We start from the raw sequence: 19,306 nt of genomic DNA on the forward strand, positions 1-19,306 counted from the left end.
GTGAAGCCGTTTATAATATTAGTAGGATTTTGAACTTTACTTTTATCGACATGTTATTGCCGATAGTAGTGCTTCCCTTTGAATGATATACAAAATGACAGTAAAATGATTTGTTGCCATTTTACAAAACTTTTAATGAGTTAGCTCATCATCATGAGCTATATTTCAAGCCAAAATGCTGCCCCACAGTGGCAATAATCTGATTAAAAATAAAAAAGTTTGATTTATGGTCATTGACATTAGTCTATGGTTTTTCCGTTATACGCACGTATCGCTCGATATATTTTTTATTTGCGACAAAAACACCTACAAATTGAATAGAACACTGTATGGCTCAATGCCACGAAGCAGATATCGACATTTTGGTCCGTGCATCGGAATCAGTGATGCCAACCCAAATTTTAGAAAATTGGTAGATTATGTGCCAATTGTTGGTAGAAGTTGGTAGAATGTAAAATGCAAAATTGGTAGATCTACCACCTCAACTTAGAAAAAAAATTAAGATTCATAAAACCATGGAATAGAAAGTCACCTTTCACACATGCTACATGCTTTAAACTATTTTCATGTTTATTTAAAATAAATCTTCCACCGGCACACTTTAGATCACACCTACATGGTTTACAATAAAAATATCCTTCACCCTTAGTACTTTCTTGAAGCCAACCTGCAAATTCCTTATCTTTCTCCCATAATTTTGAATATTTTTGGTCATGGTGCCTATTTAGTGCCTCCAAATGCTTCCTTATAATATTATGTCAATCAATCAACATTACTGTAACTAGAATATTATTGTAACTAGAATAACTATTTTGAAGAAGCATTATAGGACTTTATTATTATTATTATTTTCTTTACTATCAGAATCCATTATTAAAAAGAAATACATGCCACGCAACCGCTAATTAATGCAAGCACCGTTTAAACGGAGTTTTCGAGGAGCAAAGAAAATATTCATTAAAATCACTCTATTTCGCAACATAACAAGCATAACACACACAATCCAAATCCAAACGACACACAGATCATCACAGATGAGAGAGAAATAAATAACTACCACAGACTTTTTTATAAACTTGGCTTCTCACGTTTGGGCCACATACTAAGTAGTAAGAAGAGAACAGGGTGGCTAATTATTGTCGGGTTATAGATGCGACATTGTGGTGATATGTGAAAATTAAAAAAATAGGTAGATTTTAGGTCTAGGGTGGTAGATAGGTAGACTGAAGTGAAAAGTGGTAGATCTACCAAAAAGTTGGTAGATATGGCATCACTGATCGGAATACAAAGTTTTGTGTAGTGAACGAGACGTCTGCAATATGTCTGACTATTTGGAAATATTTTTAGATAATCATAGCTGTAATTAATTGTAAAAGCTATAAAAACGTTATTGATGTCATGGATTACACATGACAAATACTACAAATAGGTAAGTTCGTGGTGGATAAAGTGGTACTCTGCTAATTCCTTCCTAGTACAAGCACAACGTTGGACTTTTTTGTCTCAATGGCCTTTATCTCACGAGTTTTGTTTCTTTTGTCCTCGATTTCGACATTCAAACAAGTTTGTATAATTTGAAGTCTCAGATATCGCGATGTGTATTTATATAGATTTATTTTGTCCGACAGATCGATAAGAAGACGACTTACAACGAAGATATGTATTGTTGTGGGTCGTGTGGTAGCCTCGCACTCGCATGTCAATAAGAGATATGCGCGTCACGGACGTAGTGCGGACTGGTGCTTCGTTCTGAGTGCGCATTTCGTCAAGGAGAGACACTGACCTTCGCGACGACAGCGAATATCAAGACGTCAAAAGTGTTTTTACGGAATTGTAGACGAAAGTGAGGCAGGATGGATCAAATGGTGCAGTGCCCTGTGTGCACGCTCTACCTGCACAATGGGATCACACTAGAATCTCACCTTGATACCCATCCCAAAGACCAGGTAATAAAAGCATTGTGCAACCTAACCACGAAGGCCAGTAGTAGCTATGCGAGCAGAACATCCACACCGATGCACTGTGACCGCTCGTACAGAAGCAGGTCTCGGACTCCAGCAGTGGACGACAGATGGTCCCACAGAAGTAGTGAAACGGATAGATACTGGCGAAGAACACCGAGCAGAACTTCCAAATCAAGTCAGGCATTAAATGCTTCTCGCAATGGAACACCAGACATTAGAATGAGTGATATGAGCTTTGACAACAATAGTGCTAATCAATTTTCTGCTCCATCTTATCCTCTGAAAGCAGACAAAACTCAACAGTATCCGAATACACCGACTGGCGAATTGGAACCGCCCTATGCATATTACCAGGACACCAATGATGATAGAGAAATAAAGTATTCCCGCAGCCCAGAATACAATCCTTTGGATACCAGTACCCCAGTTTTCGCTCATAACACTCCAACAACTACCAATGTCAAAATACAGGCTACATTGCTTCCAACAGTTACTCGAAGAAGTAATGAGAATATAGTAAAAATGTTACCAAAACCAAATAATATACTTGTAAAGACTAATATGGGTGGATTACAGTATATCACTCCAGGGTTGAAGCCGATGCATTTGATGGTGCCCACTCCTCCAACATTTGTCCAAAAAAATGTACAAAGCAACATGATTATGGCCAGTGGTTTACCTGTAAGCACAATGGTGGAGTCAAAGACATTGGCCCCAACAATACCCACAAACCATTTCAATCAAATGACCAGCAGTACCTTCACACCAGGTACAACAGTAGTACAAAATTCTCAGATTATTTATAGAGAAATGGTTCAGAATATGGATGGTAAGCGTTTCGTTTCATGTGTGCCTTCAGTGCTCGGTCATGAGAATGTTCGTAATGTTGCACCGGGGACATCTATGTATCAGAATTTAATGTTAGTGGATCAACTTGGAAATGCACCATGCATGTACACAGCACCGCAGCCCATTATACCAAAGCCCTGTACCACAACTGTCTATCCTAATAATGGTACGGAGGCACCTAGCGGTACCAATTCAAATGAACATAAAGCTGGTCCTTCTTCAGATGATCGCAATAAAACTCTTGTTAATGAAGTAACTGCCCTTGTTGATCCATTGGCCCTTCCTGCTGGAACCAACACGAGTTCGACCACCACCCAAACTGAAGTAGATATATCTATCCCTAAAAAAACGGATGTTCAGTCTGTTGAAAAATGTGACACGCCAGGGTCTAGTAAAGGCTTGAAAATCCTCAGTAACATTAAAGTGGAAGTTCCAGTTCAACACAACAAGAATATGCTGAACACTGTGATGGATCTGACTGGAACCACAGACCCTGAGGATCCTGAGAGGTCAGAGACACCTGAGAAAATTCTACCTGATTTAGATGATCACAATCATATGTCTGATGATTGCACCCAACCATCAATATCTAGCAGTGACAGTGCAGTCTCACATGCCTTTTCTGTGATAAAAAATGTTGGTAACCCACCATCTTATAAAGAATCTTCCATCAAATCAAGTATAGATAGTAAAATCGATGCAGAATTTTCTGACAGCTGCCCAGTCCCAGATTTAATATGTAATGAGAAACCATCTATATCACCTTGCAGCGAATTATCAGAGGTTGGAGATAACTCTGCTGATCGTGCTTCAGTATGTAACTCGGAATCGCCTAAACCTCAAATAAACCAATCAATTAGTTTAGATAGTAATACTGATAAGAAGCCCCAATCGGCAATAAAACCATACAGACACAATGCACTACGATTAAATAATATATTTGTGAAAAAGCACAAAAAAATATTACAAATAAAAAATGCAAAGCAGTCCAGTAGTCAGTTGGATCACACAGAAGTAGAGCCACAAGCGTCGTCATCCTTTTGTAACTCGCCTGAAAATTTTCCTAGAGGCTCACCGGCTTCATTTAAGTCGGTCGAAAAATTCTCTCAAGCATCACCTGCTTCATTTAAGTCGGTCGAAAAGTTCTCCCCAGCGTCACCAGCTTCATGTAAATCGGTCGAAAAATTCTCTCGAGCGTCACCGGCTTCATTCAAGTCGGTCGAAAAGTTCTCTCCAGCGTCACCGGCTTCGTGTAAGTCGGTCGATAAATTCTCACGGGCCTCGCCGGCTTCATTTAAGTCGGTCGAAAAATTCTCTCAAGCCTCACCGGCTTCGTGTAAGTCGGTCGAAAAATTATCTCGAGCGTCACCGGCTTCATTTAAGTCGGTCGAAAAATTCTCTCAAGCCTCACCGGCTTCGTGTAAGTCGGTCGAAAAATTCTCTCCAGCGTCATCCTTGTGCAAGTCGCCGGATAATTTTTCTCGAGCGTCATCATCTTCGTGCAAGTCGCCGGAAATTTTTACCCGCGCTTCGTCATCATGTAAATCACCTGGAAATTTTTCTCGAGCGTCATCGTCCTCGTGCCGAACACCCGAAAATTTTTCAATAACTAAAATGATTTGCTCCGAAAAGTCTGAATGTTTAGACGAAAAGAGCCCTTTAGAATCGATGCCAGAAGAGAAGATGATCGAGAAAGACGAAGAAGACCAAGATCATAACGATTTCGACGCCGACACGGAGGAGCAATCGATGGACATCGAGCCCGTCGCGTCCTCCAGCCTGAACACTTCGGAGCAGTTCACGACCAGCATAGACGTGGTGCAGGTCAAAGAGGAGGTGAACACGAGCAACGAGGATCCTTTCAGCAACGAGAACAGTAATTCCAATCGCGAGATGGAACCTTTGGACGGTCTGCGGCCGATCAACGTGATATCGTACGGCAACATGCCGCCGGGGGAGTTCGACGAGGAGTCGAACCATCGCGAGCTTCTCGAGCTGGAGGCTGCGTCGAAAAACAAGCAGTTCGTCAGCATGATGAACGAGAACTACTTCGGGGACAACATCTACGCGGACTACTTCACGCCGGACCGCGTGGAGGCGTTCGACGCGGCCCGGGAGGCGCCGTCGTTCGCGAAAGAGAATCCGAAGGATATGTACCTGTGGGGCGAGTCGTCGCACCACAAGGAGAGCGAGTTCGTGCTGCCGAACTTTATACACGAGAGTTATAAGATAGCGGAGAGTAGCGCGGTGGATTACGCTGAAATGGGGAGCAGAGCGGTGCGGGTAGATGTGGAGGTGGACGTGTGCGAGCGGGACAGCAAGGCGGACGTGCTGGGCGAGGCCGCGGGCGAGGCGCCGCTGAACATCTGCGCCGACGAGCGGATGCCGCCGCGCGGCGAGCTCAGCGGCCAGGAGAGCAACGGGGACACGGAGTCGCCGTGGAACGGAGTAAGAACCTTTTTGGCACCACAGCATTAATCGCAAACTAACATTGTAATTAAGTGTAACGTACGGTGTGGAAACTAATGTGAACGGCTTCGTAGTGTAGCAATATTTGTCATGTATTAATCCTATCATTATCCTATTATAAGTATCGATCAGCAGCGAACCCGAATCATAATAAACGATCTCGAGTACAAAGAAGTTATCATTGATGTGAACGTTGAGCGAACTTTGGCTCTTAACGTTAAGGTAAGGTTTTAAGAGCATATAAAAATTTGTTTTAAAAATGTATTCTTAGCAACGCCCGCTCGTATTTCAGATGTACACCGACGTACCGCCTTCGGAGCCCTACGATTTGATCGCGCGCGAGAGTTGGGTGTCGGACGGCTCCGAGATAGATACCAATGAGAAGCGGGAAAATTTGTGAGTAAAGTATAATTTAGATTCATTTATTTATAGCGAAATATGACTCCGATTTTTTAATACACTCGATATCAAATAAATCGCACCTCCCGCGAGAAATAATCTTCAAAAAATAGGTAGTTACGCTTGAGCTAACTTTTATGGCTATAAAACTGTTAAGTTGGGATTAATCGTTATCCATCTGTTAAAGAGGACATGTGAGATCATTATTTGGTTTTACAACCATAAAAATTGTTCTAATTGATCCCAGAGGAGAGCCCAAAGTGAGGTCTGTTTTCAAGTCACATTTATGGTATATGTTAATCATTTATTTAGATTATTATATGTGTTTTTATTTAAGGATATTTATTGGGCTTTCAAATAACACCAATATTGTTGGGGCACCATGATTGTGTCAGAAGAAAATTTTAAAGTTCGCATCGCGGAAAGTGTGATTTATTTGATGTTGAGTGTATTTTATGAATTTTGGTTTAGATAATTTTAACGTCGCGTATGTTTTCAGGGAGGAAGAGATCCATTTCGCGCAAAAAGGGCGTATTTTCACGTGCTCGATATGCGGCTCTAAGTTTCCCTCGTTGTACGAGATGCGTGCGCACAAATCGGCGGCGCATGCGCCTTTGACGGTTCACGCGCCGCTCGTCGCGCCCGCCCTAGCGTCCCAGCTGTCCCCCCACCTTTCGGCCCAGCTGCCCCCCCACCTTTCGCCCCACCCTCCGCAGTTCGTTCTGCCCCCCCACTCGCTGCAGCCCCCCGAAACGGCGCGCACGTCATACAGCAGGATGCTGACCGCGAGGATTATCAAGAAAGAGGAAAAACCGGATGAAGCCACTGGAGTTCCTGGTACATGTAAAGCCCGGTCTGTGAGCACGTAGAATTTTGTCCAATGACACACACACTCACTGCGGGCGCCCGTCGCACAGTCGCGACAGCAACATAATTACGCGCGAGCGATAAGGATGGGTAGCTTGGGGTCATTGGACAAAATTCTACGTGCTCAAAGACCAGACTATAGATACAGTTGATATTATTTTCTTGCAGTAGTCGAGACCATAGATGCAGGCCGTTACCGACCGGTCAATCTGGAAATCTTGGGGAGGCGGCCTATGTTCAGCAATGGACGTCTTGTCCTGAAATGATGAGTCGACACAAAGGCCAGCTATACACGGACTGCTTCAAGCAGTTGAGACCGACTGCTTGAAGCCGCGACCATGGATGGACCTGACCAACAGTCAGTATATGGCTGACCAAACTGCTATTGGCAGTGTTATTTATTTTTCTTATACATGCGCGTCGGTCTGTCAAACGACTTTTTTTGGGTTTTTTAAAAGGTCAAACTTGGTAATTATCTATTCAATACTTTCGCCAGGCACTGCCGGAATGCCGCTAGACTCGAAAGAGGTGCTCGCGAGCAGTATGCTTCAGTACGACGCTCTAGGAGAGGCCAAGCCCAAGCTCGAGGCGCTCATCAAGCAGGAGGCCAAGGCGCGCCGCAAGAGGGACTTCGTCTGCCCCACGTGCAAGGTGAGGCACCTTCCCCAGGCGACCCCAGGCTCCGCTAGACTCGAAGGAGGCGCTCGCGAGCAGCATTCTGCAAGAAGAAGGCGCTCGCGAGCAGTATGCTTCAGTACGACGCACTAGGAGAGGCAGATATGTACCATCCTAGACTGCATCTCACTTAACACCAGGTGCGATTGCGGTCAAATACCTGCCTTGGCTAGCATAAAAAAAAAAAAAAAGCCCAAGCTCGAGGCGCTCATCAAGCAGGAGGCCAAGGCGCGCCGCAAGAGGGACTTCGTCTGCCCCACGTGCAAGGTGAGACACCTTCCCCAGGCGAGCCCGGGCTCCGCTGGACTCGCACTCAATGCCTACCAGAAAGGTAGGGCCTACCCACTAAAAACCTGTGACGGTGACCTCCGTAAGCATTATTTAGTCGGGAACGCGAGACATCACCATCAGCAATAGCCTCTAGCATTTGTCCGCGTTCCTTGCTCGACCGCTCAGTGCAGCCTCAGCAAGTGAAAGGAGACAGAGTTTCTTTGACAACGAGCGGTGCGCGGGTCAAGCGCTTCTAGTCACCACCAGGGCACCAGATCACCCATATCTGGCGGTCGAGGCCTGTTATTGAAGATTTCGTAAGCTAACTTTTCGTGTCATGATGGTATTAGCAGCAGGCCTGTTCATCTGCCCGAGTAGGCATCGAAGAAAAATCACGCGTGGCGTAATCCACAAGGGTTTTACGAGTGTGCAATGAGAGAGACTTATGCCCGTTTTCACCATCAATCCCTAATTTTTAAGTGACCCCTATGATAACACATAACAGGCATTTTGTTTCCATAGGGGTCACTTAAAAAAATAGGGATTGATGGTAAAAACGGACATTACGCGCTAGGTTTTCTTCACCCATTGTAAAAAAAATATTCGCTATGGAAAGAAGAAAAATATGCGTGTGGTGCGCTAGATGGCGACAGTAGCTTCTTGTAGCAGTCAGCTCTATCGCATCGGCACAGTACCCATCATTGTTTTCGCGTTTCATTTCGACTTAAATAGAAAGACACGGGTTTAAACCCGACATTTATTGTGAAAAGATCCGTGTCTTTCAAAGCCAAAATTACACCATATTGTTGATGACATTGAGTAGATTTTTTTTAAAATACCTTCGCGAAGAAAACTCTGTAGTCTGTACGTAGTTAAAATAGTAAGACACGGGTCTTAACGCGACGTTTATTAATGAGTTACATTATGTACTCACGGCTCGACGTTTCGGCTGCGATGCTGCAGCCGCTAGCCGTGGTCACAAGCAGACTGGCGGTTCTGTACGTAGTCTATATTATTTCTCTGGTATCAGGCACTTAACTGCTTGGTTGATGTTTGCAGGAGGACCAGCTAACCGAGGTGGCGTTCCAGGCGCACCTTAAGATCCACCCGCTAGAGTGCCTGACGTGCGGCAAGTGCTTCTTCCGCCGCTCCAACCTTCAGCTGCACATCAAGATGCATCTGGGCATCAGGAACCATAAGTAAGCGATAGATTTTGAACTTTATGGACGTTGGAATAGGATTCAAAATGGATAAGATGGATTTTTTACTTATATGCATCAGAATAGGGTTCAAATTCAACTAAAATAGAGGAAAATGGACTTAACGTGAACATTTTTATATGAACTTACGGCTTGACGTTTCGGCTGCTATGCTGCAGCCGTGGTCACAAGCAGACTGTTCAAATAAGATTTAGATAGGTTGTACTGTTTTCCGACTTTATTGGCAATAAAATGGGTTAAAAATTGATAGACAATAACCTGGCTGGTTTTGTGCCGGGTAACTGCATGAAAAGCATTGGGGGAGCCCTATGTTCAGCACGTGTACGTCCTATGGCCCAGATGATGATAATGATGATGATAAAAAATTGATTAAGCGTAGTATTGATAATACTGCCACTCACTAATGTCTTCTACAGGTGCGAGGTATGCGAAAAGCGGTTCATCACTCGACAGAAACTGATTGAGCATCAGAACGTGCACACCGGCCGCACACCAGTCAAGTGCACCATCTGCGACGACACCTTCCGCCGCTACTCCAACATGGTGCAGCACCGGTGAGTGTCGACCCTGTAGCGATGCACATAAGGTCTACTTTGGAGCGGTCACTTGTACGCGATCAACTGTCAAGTGCACCATCTGCGACGACACCTTCCGCCGCTACTCCAACATGGTGCAGCACCGGTGAGTGTCGACCCTGTAGCGAGGCACATAAGGTCTACTTTGGAGCGGTCACTTGTGCGTGATCAACTGTCAAGTGCACCATCTGCGACGACACCTTCCGCCGCTACTCCAACATGGTGCAGCACCGGTGAGTGTCGACCCTGTAGCGAGGCACATAAGGTCTACTTTGGAGCGGTCACTTGTGCGTGATCAACTGTCAAGTGCACCATCTGCGACGACACCTTCCGCCGCTACTCCAACATGGTGCAGCACCGGTGAGTGTCGACCCTGTAGCGAGGCACATAAGGTCTACTTTGGAGCGGCCACTTGTGCGTGATCAACTGTCAAGTGCACCATCTGCGACGACACCTTCCGCCGCTACTCCAACATGGTGCAGCACCGGTGAGTGTCGACCCTGTAGCGAGGCACATAAGGTCTACTTTGGAGCGGCCACTTGTGCGTGATCAACTGTCAAGTGCACCATCTGCGACGACACCTTCCGCCGCTACTCCAACATGGTGCAGCACCGGTGAGTGTCGACCCTGTAGCGAGGCACATAAGGTCTACTTTGGAGCGGTCACTTGTGCGTGATCAACTGTCAAGTGCACCATCTGCTACGACACCTTCCGCCGTTACTCGGTGAGTGTTGACTCTGTAGCGATGCACATAAGGTCTACTTTGGAGTGGTCACTTGTGCGCGATCAACTGTCAAGTGCACCATCTGCGACGACACCTTCCGCCGCTACTCCAACATGGTGCAGCACCGGTGAGTGTCGACTCTGTAGCGAGGCACATAAGGTCTACTTTGGAGTGGCCACTTGTGCGTGATCAACTGTCAAGTGCACCATCTGCGACGACACCTTCCGCCGCTACTCCAACATGGTGCAGCACCGGTGAGTGTCGACCCTGTAGCGATGCACATAAGGTCTACTTTGGAGCGGTCACTTGTGCGTGATCAACTGTCAAGTGCACCATCTGCGACGACACCTTCCGCCGCTACTCCAACATGGTGCAGCACCGGTGAGTGTCGACCCTGTAGCGAGGCACATAAGGTCACAAAATATAACAGAAGGTAAACTCCATACTAAGCGCGCTCGAGACACGCACACATAGACACCGCTCACGTACGCGTTATCAAGACTGTCTCGGACGAATGCGAGGCGCGACTGCGTTCGCTTGAGTGACGCTGCTCACGCGTTTGTGAAATTATTTTTTTTGTGCGAAAATGAGTGAACAACAAAAAAGGGGTATTATAACATTTGTTAAGTAGATGGTTGCTTACACTCAACATTAAAAACTAAATTTTCGTTTTTTACGGTCACTTGTGCGTGATCAACTGTCAAGTGCACCATCTGCGACGACACCTTCCGCCGCTACTCCAACATGGTGCAGCACCGGTGAGTGTCGACCCTGTAGCGATGCACATAAGGTCTACTTTGGAGTGGCTACTTGTGCGTGATCAACTGTCAAGTGCACCATCTGCGATGACACCTTCCGCCGCTATTCTACATATATGGTGCAGCACCGGTGAGTTGTCGACTCTATAGTAATGGACGTAAGGTCTAATTTGGAGCAGGTGGTTACTTTGTCAAATGTTTCTACAGAATTTGACAGCGGCAGCAGCGCGGCGCGGAGCGTAGCTGTGCGGAGAAATGGAAATAATGAAATCTATTGGTTATTCAAATAATTTCTCCGTTCTGCTTCGTCTTGGTGGAAACCGGGCCTAACAAACATCCACGCTCATACTATTTAAAAACGCTTGTGCGTTCTGTCCCATTTTTCACTTGCTTCCGTTATGCTCGTATACGTACTTACTATACTTAAGCCTTGATCACACGTACCGAGTAAATGGGCGAGACAGTAAAATGTTTACTCGATCGAGACAGTTGGGTGAGCGAGTCACATACTCGAGCGCTCAGCCGAGCACTCGGCGTAATGTTCATACACACCGAGTACTCGGCCGAGAGCTCTGTCTCGCCCGTTTGCTCGGTGCGTGTGATCAAGGCATTACAGTCTAAAAAATACATTAATAGGTTAAAAACTAAAAACGTCACTTCATCTTCCAGGGACCGCCACCACTTCCAAAAGAAGGCCAAAGTGCGCGACTTTGTTTGCCACTGCGGAGCCGTGTTCCACTCGCGCGCCAAGCTGCACTGGCACCAGGAGACGCACGACGGCAAGCCCAAGGCCTGCCTCTACTGCTCCGACAAGTTCGTGCACGCGGCTTCGCTCACGCGACACATACGACGCACGCACAACATCTTCTTCCTGTCCGACCGGAGCAAGGCGAAGGAGAACGTGCCGTGCCCTGTTTGCAAGCAGGTTGGTGGTAGATTAAGATTGAATGTACCAGTAGAAATAGTTTTTCAGTCGGTTGATTAGTCTGCCAACTTGTCGGCGAAGATGTCGGCCAATTTCGGCGAAGATGTCGGCCAATGTCGGCGAAAATGTCGGCCAAGCCCACTCAGAGCCAAGCTGCACTGGCACCAGGAGACGCACGACGGCAAGCCCAAGGCCTGCCTCTACTGCTCCGACAAGTTTGTGCACGCGGCTTCGCTCACGCGACACATACGACGCACGCACAACATATTCTTCCTGTCCGACCGGAGCAAGGCGAAAGAGAACGTGCCGTGTCCTGTTTGCAAGCAGGTTGGTGGTAGATAAGGCTTGATTGTACCGGTAGAAATAGTTTTCTAGTCGGCCAAACTGTCGGCCAAAATCGCCGGCCTAAGTCGGCCAATGTCGGCGAAAATGTCGGCCAATGTTGGCGAAAATGTCGGCCAATGTCGGCGAAGATTCGGCCAATGTCGGCGAAAATTTCGGCCAAAATTGGCCCACCAGTGTCGGCCAAACCCACTCGCGGGCCAAGCTGCACTGGCACCAGGAGACGCACGACGTTTAAGCACTCAATAATTGGTTCCATTGTTGTGTAAGGTCACTGTCATTTTGCTAGTGGCGAAAACGATGGCGCCAATTGGTAAGCGCTGAAGCGTTTGGTGGACTATCGCATTTGTACTCACCAAGAATACGTCACTACTGTAGAGGAGGGTTATTTCAATCGCCAGCAGTGCAGCCCTCATTAGTGACAATTCCATTACTAGCATTCCCATTTAGTTCTCATTGTGTGGGGATATTGAGGAACGGTACCGGCAACATTCCAGACCTTGGGAATGGCTCATTCCTACTTGTAGAACATAGCCAGCTCAACCTAGAGAACTTTTCGCTTGGCCTTGGCAAACCTCAAGAATAGGGATGTTTCCTGGGTCAAAAAGCAAGAGTTTTAATTAGTCCGTCATTTAACTTATCTAAAAATACTCTACACGTATTTTTCACTTTTTCAAACTAATGAAAATTTAAAGAGATAAAGCGCGCCAAAGTTCATAAGAAGAGGCCTGTGACGTCAATGAGTGCATAAAAGTGCCACACTTTGTGACGTCGCGCGGACCTTCAACGCACCATAACTGTGTAATTATTTGTTAGATTGACAAATAAAAGTATATGTGTCCAATATTTTTGATATTAAACATGACGGACTAAAAAAATTTTTTTAGGAAACTAGCCTATTATCTAAAAGTTCCCTTATTCTTTCCAGATGTACCTCCGGTCTAACCTGCGCGCCCATTTACTAACTCACAGCGGCAAGCGACCACATCTATGCGTGATCTGCAACAAGTCCTTCAGCACGAAGTGGAACCTAAAGCTGCACAGGTGGACACACATGTCAAGATCTGCTAAACCATTTAAGTGTAACCTGTGCAAGGGAGCTTTCATCAGACAGGTATGTTTAGCAATATTGCCAGAAATTTTCTTTGACTTTGCACAAGATACATGACGCGCCCCACTAACAACCCTGTAGCCTATGCAAAGACGCCTTTATCGGACAGGTACGCTAAAGCCCGGTCTGTGAGCACGTAGAATTTAGTCCAATGACCCCAAGCTACCCATCTTTATCGCTCGCGCGTAATTATATTGCTGTCGCGACTGTGCGATAGCAACATAATTACGCGGTAGCTTAGGGTCATTGGACAAAATTCTACGTGCTCGCAGACCAGACTATACCTATGATTGATTTATCATTGACAATATTGTCAGAAATTTTCCTTAGCTTCCTCACCACAATCTGCAATAAAAGTGGTTATTGGTTAGGTAGTGTCAAATACCCTAGTCCTTACAATGACATTTTACATACCCCCTACTTTAAAAGGCATGGCAACTTCAAGTTATCATTGTCTATTAATTAACCTTAACATCCGGCAATAAGGTTTAAAATGTAACATCAATATAACACCCATTTTAAACTGCAATCAAATAGCGAAAACATTGATTTGCCCATCTCAGGCGGAGTACATATCCCACATGAACGCGCACAAGTCGTTCCGGCCCTACACGTGCAACTACTGCGGCTGCCAGTTCATCCGCAAGTACAACTGCCAGCGACACGTCAGAGAACACGAGACCGCCAAAAAGTACGTGTGCAAAGTCCCCGAGTGCGGTAAGTCGTTCCACCGGAGCTACTACCTCTCCGAACATATGAAGGTCCACAGCGGAGCCAGACCCTTCGCCTGCAACATCTGCGGAAAAACCTCCAGCAACAAATCCAACCACAACAAACACCTTAAAATCCACCACGCGCGGGAACCCGTCGCCACCGAGGCGTAGTCCCGACGCACGTAGTTAGAAACCAATTTTAATCTTATATTCACCCTTGTGATCGTAACGTGTCATTTTGTTTGTGAGCACACGGAATTTGAAGTGCCTATAAAGATTATATTATGAGGTCACATTACGGACGGATAGTTTACGACTCTTAGCGAATTAATTGTACGTTTATTTTAAGTACCGATAAAAGATTAATATGTAATTTAAGACAGATGCGTATCGGCAGATTACATGATTGAAATTGATGAATGCTGTAAAACTTAATATTGATAAACGACTGATCGATTTAGATTTACTTTAATTGATATGGATCTTATCGTCTGTCTCAAATTGAGGCAGTGTAAGTAACGGACTACTTAAGTAACCTTAGAACCTTATTCCGTGTGCGCAAGGTTCGATGTTGTTTGTATTGTATTCCTATTATTCTGGCGACTACCGCGTGGTTTGTGTTGTGCTTGCGTTCGACTGACTAGCTTTAAAGTCTCGGTGGATTGTCGTTAGTACGCTAAATCTCTATATTCGTTTTACCCGAGTGGAATTTGTTGTGATTTTTATATTGCGTTATTCACAACCGATCTTCCATCGAACGAGTAGGGTAATTGTCGACTGATTTCTAATTCATCCTGTAGATATGTACATAGATAGGATTACTTAAAGTATGTTAGTGTCCTCATAATAAAAATGCCAAATCCATAATCATTGTAACGGTGCTTGTTTTAAAGCTCTTTTTTGTACGAATGTGGATGGTGTTCTGGCGTACTGACGGCAAGCTCCATCGGCGCTGGCGCAGCTCGACGACTCTTTTGCATGGAGTAGGCGCTCGCGTACAAAATATGTTTAGGTACCTCGGTTGTGAGTAGACGAGTAGCGTTAGCTTCGGGCCGCGTGTTCGTTGCGCGGCACATGATGCCGAAGTGCCATTAAAATTGTTGTGACTACAGCTCGATAGATATTTTAAATAGTAATTTGTTACATTTACTTCTAGTTCGTGAAGCCATCGCGTGTTACAGCGCCCTAACGCTTGTCTGGTTTTCGTTTTAAAACATTGAGTCGGTTAATTGACATTTTATCAGACAACAGCCAATAAGAATCGTCGAAATGTCATTTTGATCATTAGGGATGTCATAGTCCTGACTGGACTAAACGTCCGAAATAAAATAACGTTGACGTTTCGGTGGCATTCTTAAGTTTTAATGTTATACAGTATTTTTCTACCATTATTATTTTGTTGTTTCAGCCAGCCTATAGAGGGGTGGAAGTACATATAATAGATACAGTTTCAATTAAATAGCGACTGCGTAACGAACACACGGTCCGTTCCCGTAAATGTTGCTTAAATGTGATTTTTTATTCTTCCGACCGCGGTTGTGAATCACTGAAAAGCAATAGTCTACCTTTGTAAATATAGTTCTACTTATAGACATCTACGTCACGTTGAATATCTTTAATTTAGGCCTCGTATTGGCAATGTTGCGGTTAGAATCTCGGCGTGAAGCTGCAGAGTTCACGAATATACCACCTACACACTGTAAAAGAGTCTCAGATACGTACAGTCCACGAAAATAATAAAATTATGAATTTATAGTTTCGAAATTGAGCCAGTACAACTACTCTAAAATGTAAATAATAAAGTGGTTTTATTCAAACGTTGACTGTACGTTTGTCTATACATTATAATATCAGTCCCATCACTATAATAAATAAGGGCTCTGAACAAATGTCAAGACGTATCGTAGATCTAGTGATGGTGGTCATGGTCGATCGTACAATGAATACCAGCGGTATAGTTGGTGTAAGAACACTGCCACATACTCTCGCGGTTAGCTAGATTAGTATTTAAACTAAATTGGCGGGAATATATCGAACAAAATTAACTTGCGAATTATTGCACAGCACCATCTTTATGTCAGTTCAATCAACATGTTTGTCTATGGTTTATAATCCTTTGCTAATCAGAACTCTCTTATCTATCTATTCGCGCCAGCTTTTGAAAAACTGTTTGATGCGTTCAATGTAACTGCTGTTTGTGTTTGGAGCACATTGTAAATTGTTCAACAGTGAGACATTTTGAGGAAATCCATTAAAACGTTCCTTTTCATTAATTTTACTTGAACAACACACGATATTCAAAGAATAATTTACGGCTATTTTAAAACTGACAAAGATTTGACGTAATTACGACACGCATAGAAAATGCCTGTAATTGAATACATTCAAATGATTTCACACAATAATTTTATTTATAATAAATATTGCGCTTTTATGGATTTCTTCTTACCGTGATGATATTATTTTGTAATTAGACTCCGAAATAATTGCGTTTGTCAGACGTGAGTATTTTTAATGTGATCAAGTTCATTCATTTAAGTATTTTTTATATCTTAAGAATTTTAATCCACGTCTGATGAACGCAGGTGTATCCAGTCTCGTGTCACCCCATATTTGTTCAAATATGGATGACCACAAAACTAAAAGCCTTGATCACACGTACCGAGTAAACTGGCGAGACAGTAAAATGTTTACTCGGTCGAGACAGTTGGGTGAGCGAGTCACATACTCTAGCGCTCGGCCGAGCACTCGGCGTAATGTTCACACACCGAGTACTCGGCCGAGAGCACTGTCTCGCCCGTTTATTCGGTACGTGTGATCAAGGCAAAAGAGTGGGTGTTATAACAAGGAACTTAGTTATAAACAAAAGTGGTGAATTATTCGCAAGCAACGTCCGCATATTGTGCATACTCTGTAAATAATAGGTAAATTAAAATTCTATTGTGTAAATATACAGGACCAAGTGTGTAAAAAGTGGAGAGACGAAGCATTTCGGAGCAATGGCTGCCGCACTGCGGGGTTGGTTCTGTTCTCAAATCGATGTGCAGACAGCAGCGTACTACATTTTGTAGTACTCGTATTGTAGGTAGATTTTGGATTCAAAGACTGGGATGCTTTGTGAACGGGTTTTATTTATTGGCACATGTTATTGTCCAATTGTGCAATATAATATTATTATATCATGACGATTTAGTTGTACCCTTGTGTATGCATATAGGACAGAATGAACCCCGCAGTAAAACAGTAACGAGTATATTAGTCAAATTACAATGGGCATTTCGGTATAGGTACCCCGCTTTAGAATAATTCTGATACTTTAATATTCTTACTTTTGTATGTCACAAACTTTAAGTTGATACGTAATCATCTCATACAACACTATTGGCGGAGTGTAGTTGTGCTACGCAAAAAGTGACTAATATTGAAGGTACTTATTATCGTTGGCTATAAATAAGTATGTTCGATAATATTTTATTAATTGAGTTATGTAATAGGATCGTTTGTTTGATATTGCGTCAGGTCGCGTGACTTATTTTTGTCACGTTACCAGTGTCAATGAACTGTATTGGGAAAAATAACAGAATAGATCATAAATTGATTATAATTGAACCCTTTTACTATCTATAAAGTAACTACTTAATGACGTATTGAGTTGCGCAGGCGCAAACAAAATTGAGTCGTAGATGTTATTTAGCTGTTGATCGTATTCAATTTTTTTCCAATATTCACTCTGAAGCTAATAAAGAAATCATAAAGCATATCACATCTAGTTTAACGTCTTTTTCTGTTCAAATTCAAATGACGTTTACGTTTTTAATATAAAGACAAGGTTTTTTATTAGACATCGCATTCTCCTTATCCAAAAGATGTCAGTATCTTTTGGATACTTACACTTACTTGTAAATGAAAATACAGACCTTATACTAGTCACTTTTTGCAAACGACTATGATTTAAAATCGATTAGTTTAATTTCTGAAGTATATTACTTTAACGTTAAGCACTTGATTGTAAATAGCTCTTAATTCATTAGAATAATTTATTTATATTTTTTTTATTGTTAAACTTAATTTCACTTAAATTATTTATGTAAGTTTTTTTGGCTGCTCTGTAAATTTGACGTGGTTGATGTTACTCGCCGACTTGATGAATCTATTTGCAAATGGTTTGACCTTGATTTTGTAATTTTTTGACAATGACGACTTTGCATGGTGTGTTTGTAACGAATAATCATATCTTCTAACTTTTCTTATGGATTTTTTTATAATCATTTTTGTGACAAAGTCAATTTACCGACTTGAATGGGTCATTCCACAAAAATATGTCAACTCTTAGTCCGCGCCACATTTCACATGGAATATTTGTTAATATTTTATTCCAAAATTGTTAAATAACAGCTCGCAATGTGTTTTATTCATCACCCATTTATATTTTTAAAACTATTTTTAAAACATCTTAAATTCCTTTTAAATGACCCAAAACGTCATTCCCTAGGCATGTCCGTACTCCAAAAGTTTGTGTTTTGGAACCCATATTTATAGAAACATCAACTTGATCCTTTGTTTTAATTAACGAATAATCTATTTAAATGTATATTACACCAAATTCTATTAATATTTTGCGGTTTCAATTAACTATAATTTGATTTTCTTTAGTTGAAAAAGAGTCCACAGCTTTTAGCGTCATTCCCTCGCCACGCACTGATTTTATAATTTTGCGCTTTAATATGTATTTAGAGTGAATGACATTTAGTTGAGTTTAAAGTACGATAGGAAGTTATCCTCAGACCATTACTGACTTTGCGGCAGCCGTTTTTTGAATTAGTGCAAGCGTGCCAGTTGTTTCGGAAACATGTGTTGATCCAGTCACTTCGTCAGTCCCTAGTTGAGTAGCTTAATTGATTACAAAAGGAAATTGTATATTATTTAATAGTATTTACGTGTGGTTTTTCGGCTATTTTCGGCACATTGTATTAAGCATCTTATAATATAAAGTTAATCTGCATTTGTGTTAAGTTTTACTCCAAATCGTCAGTCCCTAGACCGTCAGGCCCTAGCTTAAAACGGCGCTAGGGACTAAGTTACTAGTTAGGGAATGACGTTTTTTATATAGTGATAATAACAAAACTACATTATGTATATTAACTTATCTATAAATGTTAAGGTTATAAGTTTTATACTTTATTAAAAGTCATATAGGAGTAATGTAGTATGAAAAAATTGAAAATTATAATTTCTCCTAAAATAAAGCATAAAGTGACTGGCCCTTTTAGACATAACATAATTAATAAATAAACTATAATTTACACTAATAAAGTATTCAAAAGCATCTTAAAAAAGTTTAGGACAAAATGACGTCGAAAATATACAGATTTTTATGGAATGACCCGAATAGACATAACTTTATGTTAATTAATATCGTTAGGGCATGTTTAACTTTAGCAGTAG

General features: G+C 42.8%; 1 protein-coding gene across 1 annotated transcript; it reads left to right on the forward strand.

Moving 5' to 3' along the window:
* The first annotated feature begins 1,282 nt into the window (after positions 1 to 1,282).
* LOC135077022 (uncharacterized) lies at positions 1,283 to 14,979 on the forward strand. Its single transcript, XM_063971614.1, has 11 exons — positions 1,283 to 1,429; positions 1,629 to 5,141; positions 5,575 to 5,678; positions 6,181 to 6,301; positions 6,425 to 6,518; positions 7,045 to 7,199; positions 8,553 to 8,692; positions 9,130 to 9,267; positions 11,440 to 11,695; positions 12,966 to 13,151; positions 13,712 to 14,979. Exons 2-11 carry the CDS (start codon positions 1,854 to 1,856, stop codon positions 14,030 to 14,032), a joined length of 4,803 nt encoding a protein of 1,600 aa, XP_063827684.1. The 5' UTR covers positions 1,283 to 1,429; positions 1,629 to 1,853; the 3' UTR covers positions 14,033 to 14,979.
* Positions 14,980 to 19,306: the final 4,327 nt, after the last annotated feature.

Source organism: Ostrinia nubilalis, chromosome 12 (assembly GCF_963855985.1).
Source record: "Ostrinia nubilalis chromosome 12, ilOstNubi1.1, whole genome shotgun sequence".
Lineage (NCBI taxonomy): Eukaryota > Metazoa > Arthropoda > Insecta > Lepidoptera > Crambidae > Ostrinia > Ostrinia nubilalis.

What these genes read in the sequence shown, in the direction of transcription:
- LOC135077022 (XM_063971614.1), top strand. Translation starts at nt 1,854, where the DNA reads ATGGATCAAATGGTGCAGTGCCCTGTGTGCACGCTCTACCTGCACAAT. An exon ending in AATGAGAAGCGGGAAAATTT is followed by an intron (nt 5,679 to 6,180) that starts GTGAGTAAAGTA and finishes GTATGTTTTCAG; the next exon opens with GGAGGAAGAGATCCATTTCG. An exon ending in TGAAGCCACTGGAGTTCCTG is followed by an intron (nt 6,519 to 7,044) that starts GTACATGTAAAG and finishes TACTTTCGCCAG; the next exon opens with GCACTGCCGGAATGCCGCTA.